The following is a 23083-nucleotide window of genomic DNA, read 5'->3' as shown; positions in this document are numbered from 1 at the left end:
ACCTATATTTTATGTTGGGGTGATGGTCCTTTCAAGAACCAAGCTTCTCGAGATGATTATTTCTGGTAAAGCACCTTGTTCCCATCATGTGACCAGTTTGCCTGGGAAATAAACAATAAGTAAGGGTCAACAAGAGGGGGATTTAGGTTGTGGGTATGGCTCTGGTCTCAGCAGAGTTTTAGTCTTTAGTTTTAGAACAAGTTGAGTACAGGAAAGTTGAGAACAGAGTTCAGTTGAAATTCTGTGTGCTGGCTAAGTGTTTAGAACTTTTTATAACTGAAGGATTCTACCAATAGTGAGTTGAACCTTTGGGTTAGCCAAGCTGAGGGGGAGAAAAAGTGTTTTGGATGGAAGACTCCAGAGTAACAGAATATTAGAACCAGGTGAGTTCTGACCCAAGGATGCTTGTGGCATCTGTGTTGTACAGGGAGAAAACAAATTGCAGGACAGCTGGAGGAGATTTGAAGGGACAACCTTGCTGGAGGTACAAGGTAGGTCTTGGCTTAATTGTGTAGTCAAATTTTGATTTACTTTGTGGCTTTATACCTTCAGTAAAGATCTGGGTTTTTGGATTTTAAAACAACTAAAGGCATTACTGGTCCCTACCGAGACTGTAATAATCCCCAAGCAGTAATCCTCAGTAAAGATAAAAATACACAAAAGTAACAAGTTGTAAACATCATCCATTTTGAGGTTTTCCAAATCTCAAGCAGGTTTTCTGCTAGGTGCTACAGACAATATTACCTCTGTCTGTCAGGCAGGCATATCCTAGAGCTGGCAGAAACTCCAACAGTCCATCTCGGAATGGATTGAACTTGTTGCAAATGTAGCTGGCTTACTTGTGTTTCAGTTTCAGTGTATTACGTCTCACTAAGTTAACATAGAACATTACAGCGCAGTACAGGCCCTTCGGCCCTCGATGTTGCGCCGACCTGTAAAACCCCTCCAAAGCCCATCTACACTATTCCCTTATCGTCCATATGTCTATCCAATGACCATTTGAACAGAGTGTTGGCAAGTCCACTACTGTTGCAGGCAGGGCATTCCACCCCCCTACTACACGGAGTAAAGAACCTACCTCTGACATCTGTCCTCTCTCTATCTCCCCTCAATTTAAAGCTATGTCCCCTCGTACTGGACATCACCATCCAAGGAAAAAGGCTCTCAATGTCCACCCTATCTAATCCTCTGATCATCTTGTATGCCTCAATTAAGTCACCTCTTAACCTTCTCTCTAATTAAAACAGCCTCAAGTCCTTCAGCCTTTCCTCGTAAGATCTTCCCTCCATACCAGGCAACATCCTTGTAAATCTCCTCTGTACCCTTTCCAATGCTTCCACATCCTTCCTATAATGTGGCGACCAGAACTGCACGCAATACTCCAAATGCGTGCCTGGGATTACATTATGGTGAAAGGCTTTTTATTCATTTGGACAGCTCAGTATTTACAAACCTGTTGATCGTGTCTCCATAGGTAGCTCGAATAAGCTGCTGAAGCAGGTTTTTGATGTTTCTTCTTAACCAGTGGTTTTTCTCCTTCAAGTCAAAGACTTCATCCATGAGAAGCAGCATAACTCTGAGAGGAATATTGTCATCAACCTGTTTCAGGAAATAATTAAAAACTGAAATTTGCATATAATCTTGATAGGCATTCAAAAGTATAACTCTTGACCAAGTTTGTGCAATGCCTAGGAGACTCCACAGATCTTTGAAAATGGCAACCAGGGCCAGAAGTCCTGTTCCCATTTGTAGCATATCCCTTTTCTGCTGGTTTCTATAGCTGTGTGTTCAAAATTCCAAGTGCTATCCTTATAGTACTATTTAACTGCTTTCCACAAACTACCATTATCACAGTTTGGGGGGGGGGGGGGGGGGTGTTATATGTTACAGATTCATTGGCAGCTTAAAGGTAATTAAATGATTAGCAATTTTCATGTGGGGGTTATCAATACAAATGCTTGTTTTATAAGAGCTTAAGTACTTTAGGAGATTTAAATGTGTTGAATAGACTTTCATGAATAGGACTGTTTTTATACAGCAAACTCAAAAAGATATTCATTTTATCTCAGCATGGCTCTTGAGCTATGCACATGGCATACTGTGTTAGTTGACATCGGGGGCTTAAAGGCAAAGGGTGGTGGGTGGAGTCATGGATTGCCATGGGAAGCAGAGGTGAGGGGGTGAAGATTAGATGGTCTAATATTCGACCAAATAACTGGGAAGCCCCAGGGCATCAAGGCAGGCCTTTTAACGTGCCAGCCGTAGCACTTGATTGCCTATGGCCACTTTCAATACGCTTCTGGCAGAGGCAGGCCCGATTCCATCCCGTATGCACCCATCTTCCAAAGATGGAAATTTTACCATTCAGGACAATTTTTCCTTGAGGCTAGTGTACTAAACTGGGAAATTTCCTCAAGCTACCCGCCTTGGGAGAGAAAATATGGTCCTCAAACACTACACTAAACTGGTGGAAATGTGATAGTTCACTAATTTTAAGATGGGTAATGTCAAATTCTTAATATTCATAATTTGTTAAAATAGGTTATTCCTATGTTCTCTAATATGTCCACTAATGCTCAACAATATTTTTCAAAGGACATTACGGATTGGAGCAAGTCATTGGAAGAGAACAAATATTCGTCAGTACAGTATTTTTCCCATTTGTTCTTTATAAATTTAGAGTACCCAATTTATTTTCCTCCCAATTAAGGGCAATTTAGCATGGCCAATCCACCTAACCTGCACATCTTTAGGTTGTGGGGGTGAAACCCACGCAAACATGGGGAGAATGTGCAAACTCCACATGGACAGTGACCCAGGGCCAGGATTCGAAACCAGGTCCTCAGCGCCGCAGTCCCAGTGCTAGCCACTGTGCCATGTGTCACCTTATTTTCCATTTTAATGGTGAAAATTTAAGCACAGCGCTTAGATCGTCGATTAAAAGTACGAAAGACAGTTTGCCTGTTAATTCAGGTTTACCTCATTCATTCGGAATGTTAAAAGTATAGGACAGTATTTGGTATTTAATTCATTGGCACCAAAGTAAAATTCCTCCATATGTCTAAAATGAACAAAATGTTACTAAAAATGCTTCCTGTTTGTGACATTGAGGAGTCTTTACTGACGCTTAGATTGTCGATTTAAAGTATGAAGCAATTTTATCAAAATACAAATGATCTCAAGTGCACTTGGTCATTCAGTGCCAGTGTTACACAGAAAACAATATTTGAACATTCACTGCCTTCCACGAAACTAAAAAGAAATCAATCATCGCAAACAAAATAATATATTTGAAAATACAAATGCAATAGCCCGAGTTAACGGAAATTCAGCATTTCCTGATTCCCAAAATTGTTAGAAACAATAAAAAAAATGGTAACACACATAATCATCCAGCTGGGCAGAAACACGAATATATTCACTATCTTCTTCTGGCTTTAATGGAGGAACCTGCACCAAAGAAAAAAAAAAAACAGGTATGTCAATTTTATTTGCAATACTAGCATTAATCAGAGAAAAGATATTCAACAAGTATAAAATTGTGAAAATGTTTTACACTCAAATTCCAAAAATTCTCCATCATCATGCCTGGTTTAATGAATAAAATCTCCTCCATCCTTAAAACTTTCTGCCACCCGAGATATCTGCACTCTTCCAATTCTGGCCTCGTCCACACGCTCATTTTCAATTGCTCCTCCATTGTTAACTGCGCCTTTAACTGTCCGCCTAAGCTCTGGAATTCCCTCCCAAATAGAAGTACGTTCCATTAATAACACAAATTCAGTGAGAAAGATATATCCGTAACTTACCAAGAAAAGCTAGGGCGAGTATTAGATTGAAAGAGGCTTACAATGTTGCAAAAAATAATAGTAACACTCAGGATTGGGAGGGTTTTAAATACTAGCAAGAGGTGATCAAAACTTTGATAGAATTGGGGATGAGGGGAGAGAAAGAGCGAGAGTAGATTAGCTAGAAGTATAAAAATGGAGTTCAAGAGCTTTTGTAAGTATAAAAATGGGAATGGCTGAAGTAAACGTTCATTCCTTAGAGACAAAGATAGGCAAACGTATCATGGGGAAATGGCAGAGAAGTTTAACAAGTATTTGTATTCACAGTAGAAGGCACAAATTAAATACCAGAAAGAGAGGGGGTGTGATACGAGTGACAAAGTGAATAAAGTACATAATATCAACAGAGAAAAAGTACTAGCGAGACCCAAGTGACTAAAATCCATCAAATCCCCAGAACCTGATGGCCTACATACTATAGTTCGGAAGAGGGAGCTGCCAAGATAGCAGATTTTCCAAAGATCCTTAGATTGTGCAATGGTCCAAACTGACTGGAAGCAATAATGGAAGTAATAATGCAAGAAAACGAGAGATAAACAGGGAACCAATAGCAACATTTAAAGTAAAAAACAGAAAATTCTGGAAATATTCAGCAGGTCAGACAACATCCATTGAAATTTTTAAATAGCAGCTGAAACAATAGGTCTACCCAAGACCAACCACCTTGGGAAAGATGGAAATTAATTGTTTGCAGGAAACCATGGAGAGATTTCCAAACACGAGGTCAGTGACTGTTCTGGAAACAGTGGCTTGATGTTCAGTGGAACTTTTTAAATAGCAGATGGAAAGTAGGTAAAGTCCCAGATGACCATAGGCTGCTTTCGCCTTTGAGAGGGCGAGTTCACTGGTGGTGATCTAACCAAAGAATCACCACACCTCATGCGAGGGGCAAGGTTGAGAAGACGGCGCGATCATGAATAACCTCAGCCAGAATGGGGATTGAACCCACGCTGCTGGCCTCACTCTGTATCACAAACCAGATGTCTAGCCAACTGAGCTAAACCAGCTCTCGCAATGGAAAGCACAAGTCCTACATAGATCTCCTCCACTGATGCAGTAAGCACTATAGACTTGTTTTAGTGTTGAGATGATGTCTGGGCAGTGTTCTTCCTTTTACTGGCCAATTTGCTCAGTGCAGCTGGGGAGATCGAGGTTCAGAGAGGTCCAGGAGCAGAAAATTGCTTGGTGCTGCTGAAAAGATAATCAAGAAGGCTCAACCTGGGAGCAGATCCGAGAGATTGGGACCAGTATGTCCTTTCGGAGGATCAAATGTATGGCCAGATCTACAAAGGAGAGAAGCTGAGGTCCCTGGTGGGGATAAGTGTTCGAAGATTTTTTGAGACTCAGTGATATATGGGTGGGTAGCTGACTGTGTGTGTTTTGGTTATATCTGCCATTTGGTAGTAACCAGTTTTCCTGTTCATTCAGGTTTACCTCACTAATTCTGAATGTTAAAGTATCGGATAGTATTTAATTCATGGGCACTATAGTAAAATTCCTCCATGTGTCTAAAATGACCAGAATGTTGCTAAGAAAAGCGTAATGATCGTGACATTGAGGAGTGTATGGAAAATCATGTGTATGAATGATTGTATTGTGTGTATTGTATTGTCTTTAGTGACGCTAGTAAACAAGAAAAATGTTAGAGAATTGATTATTGTTCTGTTTTCTTGTGGGGGGGAGGGGTATGTCCCATGCCTCTGGAACTTTTTGGGAGGCTGGAAGCGCACAGAGGAATTTAGAGGCATTTATGGCCAGAATGTTGATGTGTGGACAATGGAAGGTCCTGACACCATGGTCACATGACAAAGACATTTTGTGGTGAATAAATACTCTATAGATGTAATTTTTTGAACTGTCAGATGGGAGTTAATCAAATACCCAGAGGGAAGAGATCAAGTCCAGCAAAAGAACCCCACCAAGAAGCCACTTCAAAAGGGGCTCATTTGTTTTATCTGTAAGATGACATTTCTTCGTCATGAAGAGTCCAGCACATTTTAGACCAAAATGCGAGGGGGCGGGATTCTCCGATCCTCCGCGCAGAAATCGCGCTCAGCGCGGGGTCGGAGAATTACCCAAAATAGGCGACCAGAGAACCAGCACCAGTCACGTACGTGTGATCGGCGCGGCGCCGGTTGAGGGCCCTTGAAAGCGGCCCCCCGCGGCGATTCTCCACGCTTACAGGGCCGGGTGCCCGCTGAGTTCTGCCACCGTGGTTCACATGTGGTCCCGCCTGGCGGGGCTCCAGCGTTCTGGCTGCAGGTGCGCTCATTCTGTGGGGGAGGCTATGTTCTTTCATCCTATATCTCTAGAAATTATCTTTTCCTGTGCATGTGTGCAAGTGGTTTGGGGAGTGGACATTTGTTGTTTACTTTTTGGCTGCTGTGATAATCATTCAGTCTTTTTTGAATCTCAAAAGTCACAGCACGGGTGGGGGGCGTTAAAACACTCCACAGAAATACATCTTCTTGTAGTTAATCAAGACGTTGGGAGAAGGGGAAATCATCAAACATATTTCCCATGTTTGCAACAGTGTACTCATATAAAGAAAGCAAAGTTAACATGCAGGTACAGCAAGCAATTAGGATGACAAATTGCACATTGGCCTTTATTAGAGGGGTATAAGAGTATAAGAATAAGAAAACTCTACAATTTTATAGGACATTGGTGAGCCCACACCTAGAATACGGTGCACACTTCTGGTATCCGTACGTCTAAGGATGGGTGTATTTGTCTTGGATGCAGTGTAGCAAAGGTTTGATAGATCAGTTCTTGGGATGAGAGGGTTCTTGGAATGAGAGGGTTCTGCTATATGACAGGCTGAGTAAATTGAGCTTATACTTACTGGAGTTGAATGAGAAGAATTATTGAAACATACTACAATATTTTGAAGGTGCCCGGCGTGGTAGACATTGAGAGGTTGTTTCTTCTGGATGGAGAATCCAGGACAATGAGAACAGCCCAAGGATAAATAACTGAGATGAGGAGAAATCTTCACTCAGTGGGTTGTGAATGTTTGGAATTCCCTTGGCCAGAGTGCTGCGGTTGCCCCACCAATGAGTATATTCTTTAAGGTTAAGATGTAAGATTATTATCTCTCAGGGAATGATGGGATACGGGGATCAAGCAGGCAAGTGAATTGAGGTAGAAGATCAGCTGTGATCATACTGAATAATGGAACAGGCTCAAGGGGCCATACGGTCTACTCCTGCGCCCATTTCCTTTGTTTGCATAAACCTCTACCTCTCCTTCTTCCTTTCTAACACTTCTGAAAACCCATCTTTCATCTGCCCCAAGTGGCTATGTTTGAAGTGCACTCGGGCATTTTACAATATTAATCAAATTATTGTTGGAATACCTTTGAAAACGTATGCCTAATTTCATGTCCCAACTTATCCATATTGTCCGATACTTTTGTCATTCCTTCTGCAAGACTGTCTGGAATTGACTTTACAACATTTGAAACATTTCTCATTGAGTTACGAAGGGGATTTACAAGCGTGTCCATCTGCAAAACACAAACAAGATGCAGACCAAGTATTAACCAAAAAAAAAATCAACCATGACTCCGTAAAAAGATTTTCTGTAAATTGAACTGTATTTATGGATGATCAGAAAACCATTTTCAGTCATAACATTTTCACGAATTACCATTATGAAGGTAATGCATTCTGGCAAATCTCCCAATCACAAAATTGTCTGAATTTATAGCTTTCTTTCAATAAAATTTTGGAAAATGTTTATTAGTAGTGTGACCCATCATTTTAGGACACGATCGGTCAAACGGCAACAATCCTTCTGCTAACTGGATGAACCCAGAACTCTGGAATCAGTTTATAGCCAGTTTAATATTATATGGTAAAAATTAATAGTGAATTGGCAGATACAGCAGAGGTAGTATTTGTAAGTATTGACAAAACAGAATAAATTCAAGAATCAAGGTGGTACACAAACAAACAAATTGAGCAGTTTAATTTTTTAAATGCATGATGCATGTACTGTTAGAGTCAATGGGCCATTAGAATTAAAAAGAGACCTTCTGGTGTCCGTGCTCAGACCCAAATAATTGAAATTAAATTGAGATGGAAAATGTATTATTTCCCTCTTGAACCTAGTTTCACATACAGCACAAGCTGGAAAAAGGATAACTCCTGAACAATTTAAAGCAGAAATCAAAACACAACAGAGCCAAAGTGCAGCAGACACTACGTGTTTGTGTAAAGAAATGTCACACAGGAAGATAATGTGTGGTTGACATTTGTAGATGTAAGGAGATAATTTCTCTACAATGATACACAATTGATATTTTGTTGAGCATTTAAACAGTCAGTTACACTGCTCATATCCCTGCACATACATGATCATTTCCAATTCGGAAATTTTGTGAAAAAGCGGATGAGACACTGTTTTCTTCAAATATTAAAATTGAGAAAATGTCTTGACTGTTTGATTTTCAAATGGGGTGCATTTAAGAGTTTCTGCCCTCCCTCAGCCTTAAACCCAAACAGGATAAGCCGATTAGATCCTAAGGAGAATGAATGAAAGTCCCTCCTTCAGAGGGACTCACTGCATTAGTGTAAATGCACCCTAAAATATTATCGGATAATTTAAAATAAAAACAGTAAATTTGGAAAGACTCGGTCTGGCAGCATCTGTGGAGAACAAAATAGAGTTAACATTGAAGTCTGTAAGAGAAATACAAATTCAAAATGCTAACACTATTTCTCTCTCCTGTAAGGACTCTTCCTGCTGATTCCCTTATTTCCCAGTTCTTTTACTTTGTGTTTATTATTTTTAACCATGGATATTTAATGCACATATACCTGTATAAGTCGAGCAGAGGTTGTGAGGAACTCAAAAGTTGCAAAATGGTACACCTTGCTGTGGAGGTTTAGTTTCTGAACAGAAAAACTCGACTTCTGCCATCTGAGTGATTGGAGGAATTTGTTTTGATTAGCTGGCTGATGGCCAATTAATTAACAAACGGCTGTATTCTGCCTGGTGACAGGCGGTGATTGGGTCCTACCCGAGTTACATGGTTTGCAGAGGACACACAACGTCACAGTCGGATCCTGGACTCAGAGAAGCTGCTCTGTCTCTCAAAAATACTGGGCGCGATTCTCCGCAACCACGATGGGTGGGAGAATAGCGGGAGGGGCGGGAGCGGACCTCCCGCTATTCTCCCACCCCCCCCCCCCAAATGGTGTGTCCGGTTTTGCGACACGCTGCTCGGAGAAACGCGGGCCGCCGTTTTTCACGGCGGCCCGCGATTCTCCGGCCCGGATGGGCCGAGCGGCCTGCTGGGCCAACCACACCTGGTCGCTGCCGTCGTGAACATGGCGCGCCAGCTAAGTGTGGGGCCTGTGGGGGGTGGATCGGGGATCGAGCACTATGGCCGTGCTCGGGAGGGGATGGGCCCGCGATCGGTGCCCACCGATCGTCGGGCCGGTGTCTCAAGGGGACGCACTCTTTCCCCTCCGCCGCCCGCAAGATCAAGCCGCTACGTCTTGCGGAGTGGCTGAGGGGAAAGGCGGCAACCGCGCATGCGCGGGTTTGAGCTGCCCAACCCGCGCATGCGCGGCTGACGACATTAGGCGCCGCCGCCGCGTCATTCTTGGCGCGCCGGGCCTTGAAGCCAGGGACAAGGCCCGGCGGCTGAGTTTCCCGGTACGGCCCTCCTATCCCCCCGTGGAGAATAGAGGGCCGGGAGAGGCTTCCAATGCCGTCGTGAAGCTCCCCGGGTTTCACGACGGCGTCGGGCCTTGCGGAGAATTCCGCCCACTGCCGTTCTACTGGTTTCTGAACCTGCAGAGAATTTGAATCTCCAGTGAAAACCATTACGGACTTAAAAGAAACCTCCAACTGAAGGCCAAGATTGAAGAAAGGTGCCCATGTCCAACAAAGGCTCTTATCCTTTTACTTTCATCATTATTTTATACCCCTCTTTCTCCTCTATGTTTATCTATCCTGTGTGTGTGCATATACAGATGGCGGGGCGAGCTGAGGGGGGGGGGGGGGATAGGAATTATAGAATAGTTAAACAGTTGTATTTGCTGCATATTTAATTATAGTTATTGTTATTAATAAATCACAGATTGAATCATAGAATTTACAGTGCAGAAGGGAGCCATTTGGCCTATCGAGTCGGCACCAGCCCTTACAAAGAAGCCCACGTATCTTCCCTACCCCGTAACTCCCAATTAACATGTTTTGGACACTAAGGGCAATTTAGCATGGCCAATCCACCTAATCCACACATCTTTGGACTGTGGGAGGAAACGGGAGCAAACACACAGACATGGGGAGAACGTGCAATCTGCGCACAGACAGTGACCCAGCCGGGAATCGAACCTGGGATCCTGGAGCTGTGAAGCAACTGTGCTAACCACTATGCTACCGTGCTGCCCCAAAATTGTGCTTACATTTACAAACCTGGTGACTGTAGTTATTCAGCAGCCAAAGAGCAGATAAGAGTTAGTTTTTTTTAAAAAGAGTTGTTAACTTCAATTGTGTTGGGACTCTAGCCCGGGGGGGGGGGGGGGGGGGGGGGGGGGGGGGGTGAAGAGATACACTCCACAGATGGTACCAGACTTGCCAAAATTTTCTGGTTTAATTTCAGATTTCTAGCACTCAGTGTTTAGCTTTTATTACAGCCTTCTTTAACATTCACAGCATTTAATTGCGATCAGCACAAATCTGATAAAATCTACCATGGCATGCCAAAATTCAGTGATGTACCACTATAACAGGCGAGGTACAAAGACACAGGCTTGATTTAACTTACACCAGACTCATGCCTATTGGTGCTCTTCGGTGCTCATCTCAACAGTTTCAGGGTCAGCAAGAAAGCATCTAACATGCAAAAAAATGAATGGTATATATTTTTGATGGTAACCTGCTCCTCTCAGGTGGAAAACCTGATATCTAACGGTCCTCTGGAGAGTGGCAGGGGTTGCCCTAGCTCACATGCTTAAACTCCATGGTTTTCTTCTTCGACCCATGTAAGGAGTGATGATTTTTTTTTAAGTGTTAGAATCTTGCTTTGGAATGTAGGCCACTTCTTATCCTGGATGACATGGTAGGTCCCATTATTTTTATTGAAGGCATGCACACCTCAACTCACTAACCCTAAAGCCAGCCTGCAGTTGAAAACTTGGTCTGGACATAGGGTGTAGCCATCCCTGACTCTGCCTCTCAGCACCATTTTCCAAGTAAAGGGTGGATGGAGGTTCAGCCCTTAAAAGGCTGGTTCAAAATTCCAGAAACCTGCTGTAATTGGGCCATTGCTGTTTTCCAATGGATTTTACCAGAATGCAAGCATGTAAAATCCCTCCACAGATTAAGTTCATGGACTATTGAGCTTTGCCTGTTTTTTTCAATATCCAAAAAAAAAAAGTCACTTTTGAAATATGTTCTTCCATACACAAATTGATAGTTCAGGCAAACAAACTCAATTTAGTTGCAATGAAGACATGCATGAATTTACCTTTCAGTTTATTAAATTGTGGAAAATAGAAATTGTTCAAGTACATTCATGTCATTTGTACAAGTCGAATATTAAATTCATAATTTCTGAAGACGTAGGATCACATTATTGAGAACAAACAGCAAAACAAACAATACGAATTAAGAGCTGTTGATAAGCAACATTACATCAACTGACCAATAGATGGCAGGCTTACCTTACGAGCAAAATCTCCTTTCCCCTTGTTATAGGCTTTATTCTCCAGAAAGTCATTCACATATGGAATCAAAGCTGGACAAGCTTTTATTATTTCAGGATTGATTAACAACTAATCAAAGCAGAAAATAGCTTGAGTAAGCATGTTTCAATCATTTATTACCAGATTCATTTTGAATTACTGCTCAACAACAAGCCAATTCTTTTGAAAAGGTACACTTGAGATCACTTAAAAGTTACCTCCTGTTATTACCACTTAAAGACTAAACAATGAGTGTTAATTATTTATGGTTTAACACTCCCCAGTATCAAAATGTGTGCCTAAAAACACCTTTAATTAATTACAAGTTTCTTGCCAATGAGTTATCTATAATGACTTAGCTGTTCATTTTTGGTGCAGTTTCTGTTTCTAATGTCTAAAGATTTCTCCCTTAGGCACAATCATCTATTGTCGCAATCATTATGTTGATAATGATTCCAGTGGAGTGTCACAAGTAAAGAGATTACAGAATGCACCTAAAAGCAGCAACCATGAACTATAGCTTTTTGAATGGTGATTACAAGTTTGATTTTACCTGCAAGTACGTATTCAGGTCTTTTTTCCGCTTTCCCAAAAAATCTTTATCCATGTTATTAAAGGTCTTTTTCCCAGGAAGTCTGAGCAAACTTGAAATGTTTTCAAACTGAATAAAGGAAATACTGCATTTTATTTCTTACAGTGCAGTGCATTCTAACATGGTTTTCTCTCAACATTAGACTGATGTTAATATTTGCATGTTTAATTTAGCGTAATAGATTATAAATATTTAAGCAGCTACATGTTCCATATAATATTAACTCTGCAAATGAACTTTCAATGGTACATTCAAACCACAGCTGTTAAAATGTGCATTAATCCAGTTATTCTTGTTTCCAGGTGTTAAATTGTAAGAATGTAGCCAGATTAGTACAGGGCAGGGCAGAGGGTACAGCTTTTGTCAACTGCTCCTTTTCAGTGGCAGCTGTTCAGTTTTTAGTCTTGCCAAGTTTCATGCATTTCATGCGATACTTTAACATTTGCTCTGTTTCCCAAGAATAATTTTGAGTTCTCATGCTTGGTGACCACAGGTCTAATGCTGAAAATTCTATAATTCGTTGGACTCAGGATTGGTCACATACATTACACTCTTAAAAGACTCCATGCATGTCATGCAGATGCAAAATGTATGCACAAATAATTGCAGAATCTTGCAAAGCCAAATTGAAGACTTTTTTTAAATCTTGGGTGCGGACGTATGGTGGAGGGAAAAAAGTATCTTCCAAATGTAAACCAAGCTTAAACAATGATCTGACCTGGATGGAAGTACAATTACTGTGCAACTGCTATTATCACTATTATACCTTCAAAAATTTTCAAAAAGGATATATTTTCTTTTAACTTAGTCCAACACCGTTGTAAAACAATTTAACAAAATTCAAATATCAGCAACACAACAAAGCTACACATGAACATGTAGGTATAAATTTCACATTTGACATAAATACTGCAGATTAACAATAAATGAGAAAAGAGTAATTATAAATATTAATTTAATTTCTTGTCTATCTGCAATATCTGCATGTTAAATATGAAATATCATCCGAGTCAATCTTTGTCTGGTCCAAGTGTTGAGCTAATAAGAATTTAGTTTAATTAGAAAATAATTAATTCAACATGCCAGGGTCATATCACATGTACTCTAAAGTGCATGGTAAGTGCACGTTTGAGCTGTTGTACCGTAATATTTTAAAAACCGTTGCATGTTATTATTATTGTCACAAGAAATAAACTAGTCTAATTTATTGAACATAATTATTCATTAGAGCTAGTAATTTTGATGTGTTTTCTATATATTAAATATGTAGCTGCTATGTCAATGTCTGCAAAAAAACCAAATTAGGTAACATCAACCAAGACCAAGTTTCACCCTCAACACTATTTTAAGTGAAATGCTTCTGTAACCTTTCTATAAAACTGAAAAATGATAGAATATTTTGTAATTAAAAATACTCATGCTAGTTATATTAATTTATCTCATCTATCAGGGTTAAATATAAAAGCAACTTTACACGGTGAAAACCTTGGACAGAATTTTAACCTACAAGGATGGATGAGTAGCAGGTTAAAACACCAGAATTTACCAGTGCATCAGGAAGCTGGCAGGCACCCTCAACATCTGCATTTAATTTGAGCTGATTTATTCATACGAGGGAAATTCTCATGTTAAAAGGCAATTAAATGTTATTCTTAGGTTCATTAACTCTTGAGCTTTCTGGTCTAACTGGAACTCACTAGGTTGGACAAGGCAAGAAGGCAGCAGGAATTGATGGGGCGGAGGAATTACAGGCAAGAAAGCCTTTAGACCCTGAGAAACGATAGTCATTTCCTTCCCAATGTGAAAGGCTTTTGTCCTTGGGGCTTGCTCGGAGAGTGTGGTTTCACTACTTTGGAAGAGTTTTCTGCTACCTTGGAATTCTTTGCAGTTCCCTGCTTTCAGCATTCACAGCAGCCTGAGAATCTGCTTCTGTGGCTCTGCCTTCTCCTCAGTCACTTGCAGTTCCACAGGACACAGGAGAAAAAAGCTCCTGTTTGCAATAATCCTGAACACAATGGAATTCTCCATTTCTGAGATTAAGTGTTAACGGCAACACAGAATTCGTGGACCTTCAAGACAGAAAAACTGGCTCCACACCTGGACTTATTTTGCTACTAATAAGGGGCTAGCCCCGGTGCCGCGTGAAACACAATCGATTCCAATGAAAAACGGTGCGGGTTTCACTGGGTCCGTGATTGACACACGGGAAGCTCACAAGCTGCAGCCGCACATACACATTACACTCCCTACACACACGTATCCCAGCCAACAAGATAGCACTGATTGTGCTGGAGCGCGCCCATACAGCTGATGGGTCGGCTGGGGCCAGGGGGCACTTTGGGGGTTGCCTACATGACCTGTGGTTCTAAGTTCACAATGGACTGTTAGCGGTGTGTGCAGCTGCATGGCTGCCTTGCTGGCTGCGGCAATGATGTTCTGTGCCGGTCCACCCCGACCCCCACAGCCTGGCCACTACTCTCTCCCCGGCCCTGGCAGAAGCCCCCCCGGCAGCAGCACAGCTGTCAGTACACTATGGCCACGTTGGACAATTTCCGTACCCTCTCTCCCTCAGCAGCTACCATGCCGGTTTCACGATTTTTAAAAGCACAAGGGAACTGTACTGTCGGGAAATCGGCCCATCAGAGGTGGAGCATCTCGGAGGCCCCGGAAAATACAGGGTCGGTCCAGCTAATGACATGCAAACGGTGTTCACTGTATGTACGTTCCGGAACGTATTGATGCCATTGTTGAGGTGATGGAGAATGGCGATTTGGTGTCAATTCGACGGCTGCCGCGATTTTGGCGTCGGAACCTATTCTCCACCCAATTGACTGTCCCGATTTTGGCGTCGGCCAACAGAGAATCCTGCCCAGGGTATTGAGAGAGAGGATTAGTCTTCTGGACATGACTGAGCACCTGTCCCCTGGAAGACGATCGACTGACAAATGAACCCGGGTCCTTGATGCTGTGAGGGTTGGTACTTTTGTAAATTTTGGCATTGACGAAGCCGCAGAATGAAAGAGACCATTTGATGTCCTGCACTGACTGGATTCACAAATTGTAGCAATCACTGAGCAGCATTCATCAATCAAAAGGAATTCCTCTCCATTAATGTTCAACTGATACGTAACCATCAAAGGTCATGCACATCTGTGCAAGATACCTGGGAAGTTGCCATGATCCTGCACAAGTCGTGTTCCAAAGATATTTGCACCTCCAAGCAGAGTCAGTGGATGGCTCTCCTCTTAAGGATGTGGCTGATAACTCAAGTGAGGTGCCATACCACTGATGACCAGGAAAGGTACAACCGAAGCCACAGGGGTACAATAATAGACATTAAGCTCTCCGAATGTGGAAGATGCAATACAGGTTCCTGGACAGATCTGGGAGTGCCTTTCCATATCCACCAGCAAAGGTTTCTAGAATGATAGGGGTGTGTGGCATCTGCAAAACATTTTGAAGCAACAAGGACTAGAAATCTAAAAGGGGGAAGGTGATGAGCACCGTTCATCTTGATGGGAAAGAGCAAGATAAGGAGGAACCCAATGTGGCAAGAAAACCTGAATCTGGGAACACCACCACTTGAAGTTCTCCTCCAAGTCACTCATCATCCTAACTTGGAAATAAATTGTTGTTCTTTCACTAACGCTGGGTCAAGATCCTGGAACTCTTTCCTTGACAGCACAGTGGGTGTACCTACGCCTCAGGGACTGCTGCAGTTCAAAACACCAACTCACCACCAACTTAGAGGCAACTAGGGATACAACCCGTAAATTAATTTTTTAAAAAATGCTGCCCAGGATGTCTGGGACAGACTGATGCAGGCACGCTTCTGGCACACCAATTCTGAACACATTCTGTGGCAGGCAGACCCTAGAACCTAGCAGTTCCGAAATTAACAATTGATTTGCTCACAGATACCCGGAGCTCATCTTTTACTCATTGTATCGTTTTCATATGGCAGGAAATAGGCATGTAATGAGAGGACAGAACAATGGAGCTTTTAAATAAAGTTAATGGTTTATAAACTTCGAGCAGAAAACAATCAGAGTGTTAAACACCCAAGTGAAATATCCTTGAGCAACATCGAATCCTCTCTCTTTCTTTGCTGATTACTCCAACATAGTGCAATCTCTATTATTTCTGCAAACTTATGGGCCAAATGGCCTCCTTCTACACTGTAAATTTTATGATTCTATTAAAGTTAGAAAAAAATTTAAAAGGTGGCACAATTAAAACACACTGAGAAATGAGACTCCTCACTGGTTTGGCCAGAGGGTCCAGCTGGCAGTCATGAACAATCATTACACTCTGAACAAGATCAATTACTAGACTGACTTTGTGGTGAGTTTAATGGGTAATTAAGGTGCAAACGCCGTTACTTCATGAAAATTATAGAGGTTAAGGTCAAGCCTGCATTTTCATGAAGCACACAGCAGAACAATGCAAATTGTCCAGCAGTTTGTGGCAATTCATGGCTCATCTGCTCTTCACCTCGAACTGTGGCCTTAAATAATTTCACATATATTAAACATGTTGTTACTTTCTCAGCAAATGCCAAACAACCCAACTCTTATCAATTTCTTTGAATTGACAACAAAGCTTGGATAAGGGCAATGTAATATATGTGGTCCACATGGAATTACAGAAGGCTTTAACATGGCTGAAGCTTCTGACAAAGTTCACGGTGCCAGGTAGCAGAATGGATTGAAAGACTACGAACAGAAAAGAGTGTAGAAAATTAGAGAAATTTCTCAGGCTAGAATTTGTGTCCATTGGAGACCAGTGTTGGGACTGTTGCTGTGAAGTACAAACATAAAGGATTTGAATTCCAGAGCTGGACACACAAGGTTAAACCTTGCCATATTTTTTCCAAAGTATCAGGCGCAGCATGTAGTTCCCTAGCGGCACAGACAAGTTTTCACTACAGATCTTGAGCCTGAGCACCCCCCAAATGGGGCTTCCACGAGTGCCTGCTTTAGCACTGCCCGCGGCAGCACAGGTTGGCACTGCACCAACCTAGCAGTGCTCAGGCATGTCCCTCTGAAGTTGCACTAAAAGACTTGATACTAAATTGGAGATTATAATCTATCATAAGGAAGATTGTACCACATTATAATAAGAACTAAACAGGCTTGTAAAATCAGTGGACTAATAATGACAAGTGAAATTCAATATAGTGAAGTGTTAGGTGGTTCTTGTCGAGGGGTGGGGGGGGGGGGGGAGAGAGAGAGAGAGAGAGAGAGAGAGAAGAGAGAAGGTGGTAATTAAATGGCATAGCAGAGCTAAGATCTGGGAATAGACAGTTGCATTATTAAAGTGGAAATACAAGTTGATAAATTCACAAAGAAAGCAAACAACAAGTACAGTATTGATTTCTAGAGGAACAAAACACAAAAGCAGGGAGGTAAAATTGAGCTTATAAACAACCTTGGTGAAATTACACTTGTTCTGGCCTCTATACTACAGAAAGGAAGATTGAAGCAAAAGAAAAAAAAATACAGAACATTTTCAAGGAGGTCACCAGATTTAGGAAAAGGTGTTAATTTGAAGTTAACCTGTCAGCAGGAAACTGAGAGAATCACATTAACAGCCAGTTTTATACCTTGCTCAATTTTGTTTTATTTTAGATTGAAATCAGAGGACTATTTGATGGGAGCACGAAACTGGGAGCCAAGTTGATTCCATCACTTCCTGCTGGGTGGGTTAGGTTAAAATGATTCTGTGCAATAATCAGAAAATATGTTACAGGTTGTGGTTCTTTCCTCTGGGTGGGAAAAAAAGTAACAGAAGATCTGCAACGATATTTAAAACATAATGTTTGCACTGGTTTGATCAGGGATCTTCATGAAGCCTGGAATTTGGAAGTCACGATATTTGCGCAGGCAATGACCCTCGGGAGCGAAAGTGGGAGTGAGGGAGTGAACCGGCAACTAAAATTGGGTGCAAGGCATACAAAGTTTTACCGCAACAGCTTTGTAAGTCAAGCCACCAGAAAAGATGTGATCAAGTCTGTAATGCCTGTGATCTTCATTTCAGTCTCTTGCAGTATTAAAAGCAATAAAAAGAAGTCCCATCAGAGCACATAGCAGAGGGAAACTTTGGTTGAAAAATTCCCATCCCCACTCTCAGCATCACAGCGCTTGGACAAGGACCTCTACCATGTCGGACTTATTTCACATGCCTCTTGCCCCTCTCTCCCAGAAGGTGCCTTTTTCTTCTACCCCACCAATACTGTTAGCTGAAACAAGGAGGGATATGGCTCATATTTCACTGAATTGCAACAAGTGCTGGATTATTCAGGACTTCATATTCACATGAGTATCATAGATTTAAGGGTAATTGGCGAGAAGATTTGGTCACCATCTGTATACTTGAGGCAAGTTATATTTCTGAGATAAAATACTCTTTAATCAAGTTGTACAAAAGTCTATGCATCTGATTTTGATCAATCGCTTTGCAGAAAATATCTATGTCAAAAGCTCTCATTGCTAATAAGTTGCATCATGTACCAATAACATAACAGCATTTTTTCATGAATGTGTATGTCAATATCTCAATTCCGAAGAAATCAAATCCGGAGTCCTGCTTGTAATTGTCAACTTGCATCTTTATGAGTCAATTCAGCAAAATACTAAATTTCAAGGTTTTAACAAAAATAGGTGTTAAAACACCGCTCCAGAACGCAAAACTATTTTTTTGGGGTAGGGGGTGGGTAAAGAGAAGGATAGGGGGTGAGGTGGGGGGGATCACCGATTCACAATACAAATAACAGCACAACTGAAACTGAAAAACAATTTACCAAAATTATCAAAATCTATCAACTGCTTATGAAGTTTCAAATTATAATTCAGCATTACTCATCAGAACAATAAAAAAGGCTAGGCCTTTGTATTCTCAAACTTCTGCACTACATAATTGATCCTCTCATTGTAGCAATGTAGATAGCTTGATGCCATAATTCCTTGTATCCAGAAAAACTGATAGGAAACTGCTACAAACAACATCCAAGAAGGACTTTACCTGCTCAGTTATCCGCATGTGAAAGTCATGGAAGTCACTGTAGCGGCGATAGGTCTTCCACACATCCTCACTACCATCTGGGTTTCTTCTCCGAACAGTGATTGCATATAGTGCATACGTCTTGCCATGGTCATTACACACTCCTGCCATAGGATATGGTTCATAGTCAGCATGGACTAGTTACAATGAAAAAGAGAGGAGAGGAAAATGGGAAACAAACATGGATGAAAATGGGACAGGAACGTATCAAGTGAGGAAAAGCAAAGAAAGCAATAGTTTGAAGGTAACTAGAATGGCAAATGAATGAGAGAGTAAATGGTTTCCATACCTCTTTATTATTTCCCTATTTCCCCAATTTGGTTCTCATTATTTTACAGAGACGTAAACATAAAAAAGTTTAAACTGTGAAGGCGGTGTTGCAGTGCTTTCACACACGATCCTTTCACCTCCTGATCTTGGGTTGGAAAATAAATGTTTTGGGCCAAATTTATTCTAGTCAGCTGGAAATGTCTTATGTTGAGCATAGCTAGTATTAGTCTAGCTTCTATATGTATGAGCCTGCAACAGAATACTGCCTCTAATTAAATGTAAAAATGTTTAATTAGTCAAAAGTGGCTACAGGATAGCAGGTGGGAGAAGTGAAAGAATTCACCATGGCACGAAGAGATTTGGACTAAGGACAGGATTAAGTAAAAGTTGCTTTAATGTACGATATTTAACTTGAGATAGCATAATACTAAAATTAAATGTCTAAAAAATTTTTAAAAGGCCACAATCCCAGGACATGCTTATGTTAATAAATAAATGTTCAGTTTCAATTTTACTTCTTAGTGCACAGATATTGAAATGTGACAAGTATTTATTTTCTAAAAATAAGTATGATGCCATGTAAAACACATTTAAGGATTTACTTATTTAATTTTTTAGAAAAAGTTAATATAGTTTTGTCAATGTGAACAGTACTTCAATGAAGAGATACAAGATTGAACATGTACAGTAAAATAAAATCATCAGAGTCTCAGATGCCCAAAGGCAGCTTTCTCCTTTGAGGGAGAGAGCATACAGGTAGTCATTTAACAGAGGATCACCACACCTCAGGTGAGGGGCAAGGTTGAGCAAGTGGGCCTCTTGAATAATGTCCGTTGCGTGGGTGCATTTGTGTAATGTGTAGATACAAGTAGGGATCATTAAATTCTTCAGAATTTTATTTACACTGACGCTGAAAAATCTAGATAACTCTGCACAGCATTTTCGAACCTTGAATACTGTACGTCTTTTTAATACAAAATACAGCAGTCGCTATCTGAGAATTGTTAGAAAAATTACTATTTAAAAAGATTAAAGTACAAAAACCAACCAAAGATAAAAGTAGATTGGCCTCACAGAAAAGCCAAACAAATTAGAAGATGCACAGACGGACGTGAAAAAAAAACGGATGAAAAATGGACAGAAATGTGAACGTACAAAGGAGGGGTGATAATTAGAAACAGAGAGAATTGCCCAATTCAATTACTACCACATTAGGCTGAACAGATCATCTGGAACAGAAAGTATTAGATGGAGCAATCAAATTCCTGCACAAATCAAGACTGTTTTTTCTAAGCCACCTATTACAATTCATTACACATGGAAGGAAAGCTTTTCTATTAAAATTGCACATTTCCGACTGCTAAATAGGGGGCAATGATTTACAAAGAATCAACTTGTGGCTCCAGAAGTTTATTTTTTACAAATTTAGAGTACCCAATTATTTATTTTTCCAATTAAGGGGCAATTGTGTGTGGCCAATCCACCTAACCTACACATCTTTGGGTTGTGGGGGTGAAATCCACGCAGACACGGGGAGAATGTGCAAAGCCCACACGGACAGTAACCCAGGCCCGGGATTCGAACTGGGGTCCTCAACGTCTTAGGCTGCAGTGCTAACCACTATGCCATGTGGCACCCGGCTCCAGAAGTATTTTACTGACTTATAGCCAATGTGACGAGTGGATTAGTTTGTACAAACAACTGATCCCTGAAGCATGTTTTAGAACGACAAAATAGGAATAGATGCATATTGCTAGGCATTTCTTTTTTAAAAAAGCATCATGCACACCGCTGTTCTCCTGCGCCAAAGTAACGTGCACTACTTGCACAGGAAGTCATGTGACACAAATTCCATTTTTTCAGCGCTTGGCCCATAGCCCTGGAGGCTATGGCAGCTTATTTGAATATCTAAATACTTCTTAAATGTTACAAAGTGAGTTCCCGACTCCCAACCCCCTCTGGGTGAAAACCTCTCTCTTCAACTCCTCTCTTAGCCTAATACCTCTCACTTAAATCTGTGCCGCACCCCCCCCCCCCCCCGCCCAATTATTGACCCCTCTAGTCACCCCATTTATGCCCCTCATTATCCTATATATCTCCATCAGCTCCCCTCTTAACCTTTGTTTGGGCTCCAAGGAAAACAGCCCCTTTCCAACCTCTCCTCATAGCTCAGGCCCTCCAGCCCAGGTACATCTCCTCTGCACTCTCTCCAGTGCAGTCACAACCTTCCAACAATGGACGCAGTACTCCAGTTGTGGCCTTACCAGTGTTTTATACAGTGCCAGCACAACCTCCCATCTCTTGTATTCTATACCTCAGCTAATAAAGGCAAGTACCACCTTCAGGGATCTGTGGATATGCACTCCAAGGTCCCTCTGATCTTCAGTACTATCCAGGGTCTCACCATTCATAGTGTAATTCTTTGCCTAGTTAGCCCTCCCCAAGTGCATTACTTCACACTTTTCTGGGTTGAATCCCATTTGCCACTGCTGTGTTCAGTCCATTGATATCCTCCTCCAGTTTACACCTCACCATGTACCATCCTACCAATTTGTGCCATCCGCGAACGTCTTGATCATTATATCCAAATCATTTTTGTACAACACAAATAGTAAGGGAGCCCTGCAGAACCCCATTAGAAACAAACTTCCAGTCACAGAAACATCCCCCTGCTTCCTGCCTCTCAGCCAACTCTGGATCCTCTGGCCACTTTGCCTTGGATCCCATAGGCCCTTACTTTCTTGACCAATCTGCCAGGAGGAACCTTATCAAAATCCTTGCAAATTCATATGGACCACATCAACTGCATTGCCTAATCAACACTCCTAGTTACCTCTTCAAAAGATTTGATAAAAATTTGTCAAACACGACCTTCCCTTAACAACTCCACACTGGCTACTCCTGATTAATCCATTTCTATCCAAGTGTAGATGTATTCTGCCCCTCAGAATTCTTTCTAGTAACCTCCAGGCCACTGAGGTTAGACAGGCTGGCTTATAATTTCCTGGTCAATCGCTACCTTTCTTTTTAAATAATGGGACAATGTTAGCCATCCTGACACCTCGCCTGTGGCCAGAGGGGATTTGAAGATTCCTGCCAATGTCCTGGAGATCTCCTCCCTTGCCTCCCTCAACAGCCTGGGATATATTGCATCCAGGCCTGAGGATTTATCCACTTTTAAGACTGCTGAACTTGCTAATACTCCTCACTCTCTCTGTTAATTTTCCCTAATATTTCATTCCTCCACCATGTTTACTTTATCCTTTTTCATGTGAAGATTGATGCAAAGTACTCATTGAAGACTGTACCCACGTCTTCCAGGCCCTGGCATAGATTACCTCAATGGTCTCCAATAGGCCCTACTTTTTCCCTAGGTATTCTCATGCTCTTCATATATATTTTTAAAACCCTTTAGGTTTTCTTTTATTCTACCCGCCAAAGGTTTTTCAAGCACTCTCTTAATTTCCTTTTTAAGTCCCCTTCCCCCTGCCCCGCACTTTTTATACTCCACTGGAGACTCTGCCAGATTAAGCCCTTGGTATCTGCCATTAGCTTTCTTGATCTGGACCTTTATGTCTGTTGACATCCAGGGTTCTCTGGCCTTGGGT

The 23083-nt window shown here is 41.5% G+C and overlaps 1 protein-coding gene across 1 annotated transcript in view; it reads right to left on the bottom strand.

Annotated features, from left to right (window-relative positions):
* Window positions 1-23083, bottom strand: part of snx13 (sorting nexin 13) — a 115954-nt gene that overhangs the window by 3485 nt on the left and 89386 nt on the right. Inside the window, 6 exon segments of the mRNA XM_038797464.1 lie at window positions 1454-1599; window positions 3385-3450; window positions 7207-7356; window positions 11531-11641; window positions 12105-12212; window positions 19167-19342. Coding sequence (XP_038653392.1) covers window positions 1454-1599; window positions 3385-3450; window positions 7207-7356; window positions 11531-11641; window positions 12105-12212; window positions 19167-19342 — 757 coding nt within the window.

The sequence above is a fragment of the Scyliorhinus canicula genome, chromosome 5 (genome assembly GCF_902713615.1).
Source record: "Scyliorhinus canicula chromosome 5, sScyCan1.1, whole genome shotgun sequence".
Taxonomy (NCBI): domain Eukaryota; kingdom Metazoa; phylum Chordata; class Chondrichthyes; order Carcharhiniformes; family Scyliorhinidae; genus Scyliorhinus; species Scyliorhinus canicula.
The sequence above is the reverse complement of the archived record's forward strand: the minus strand, read 5'-3'. Positions and strand labels throughout refer to the sequence as shown.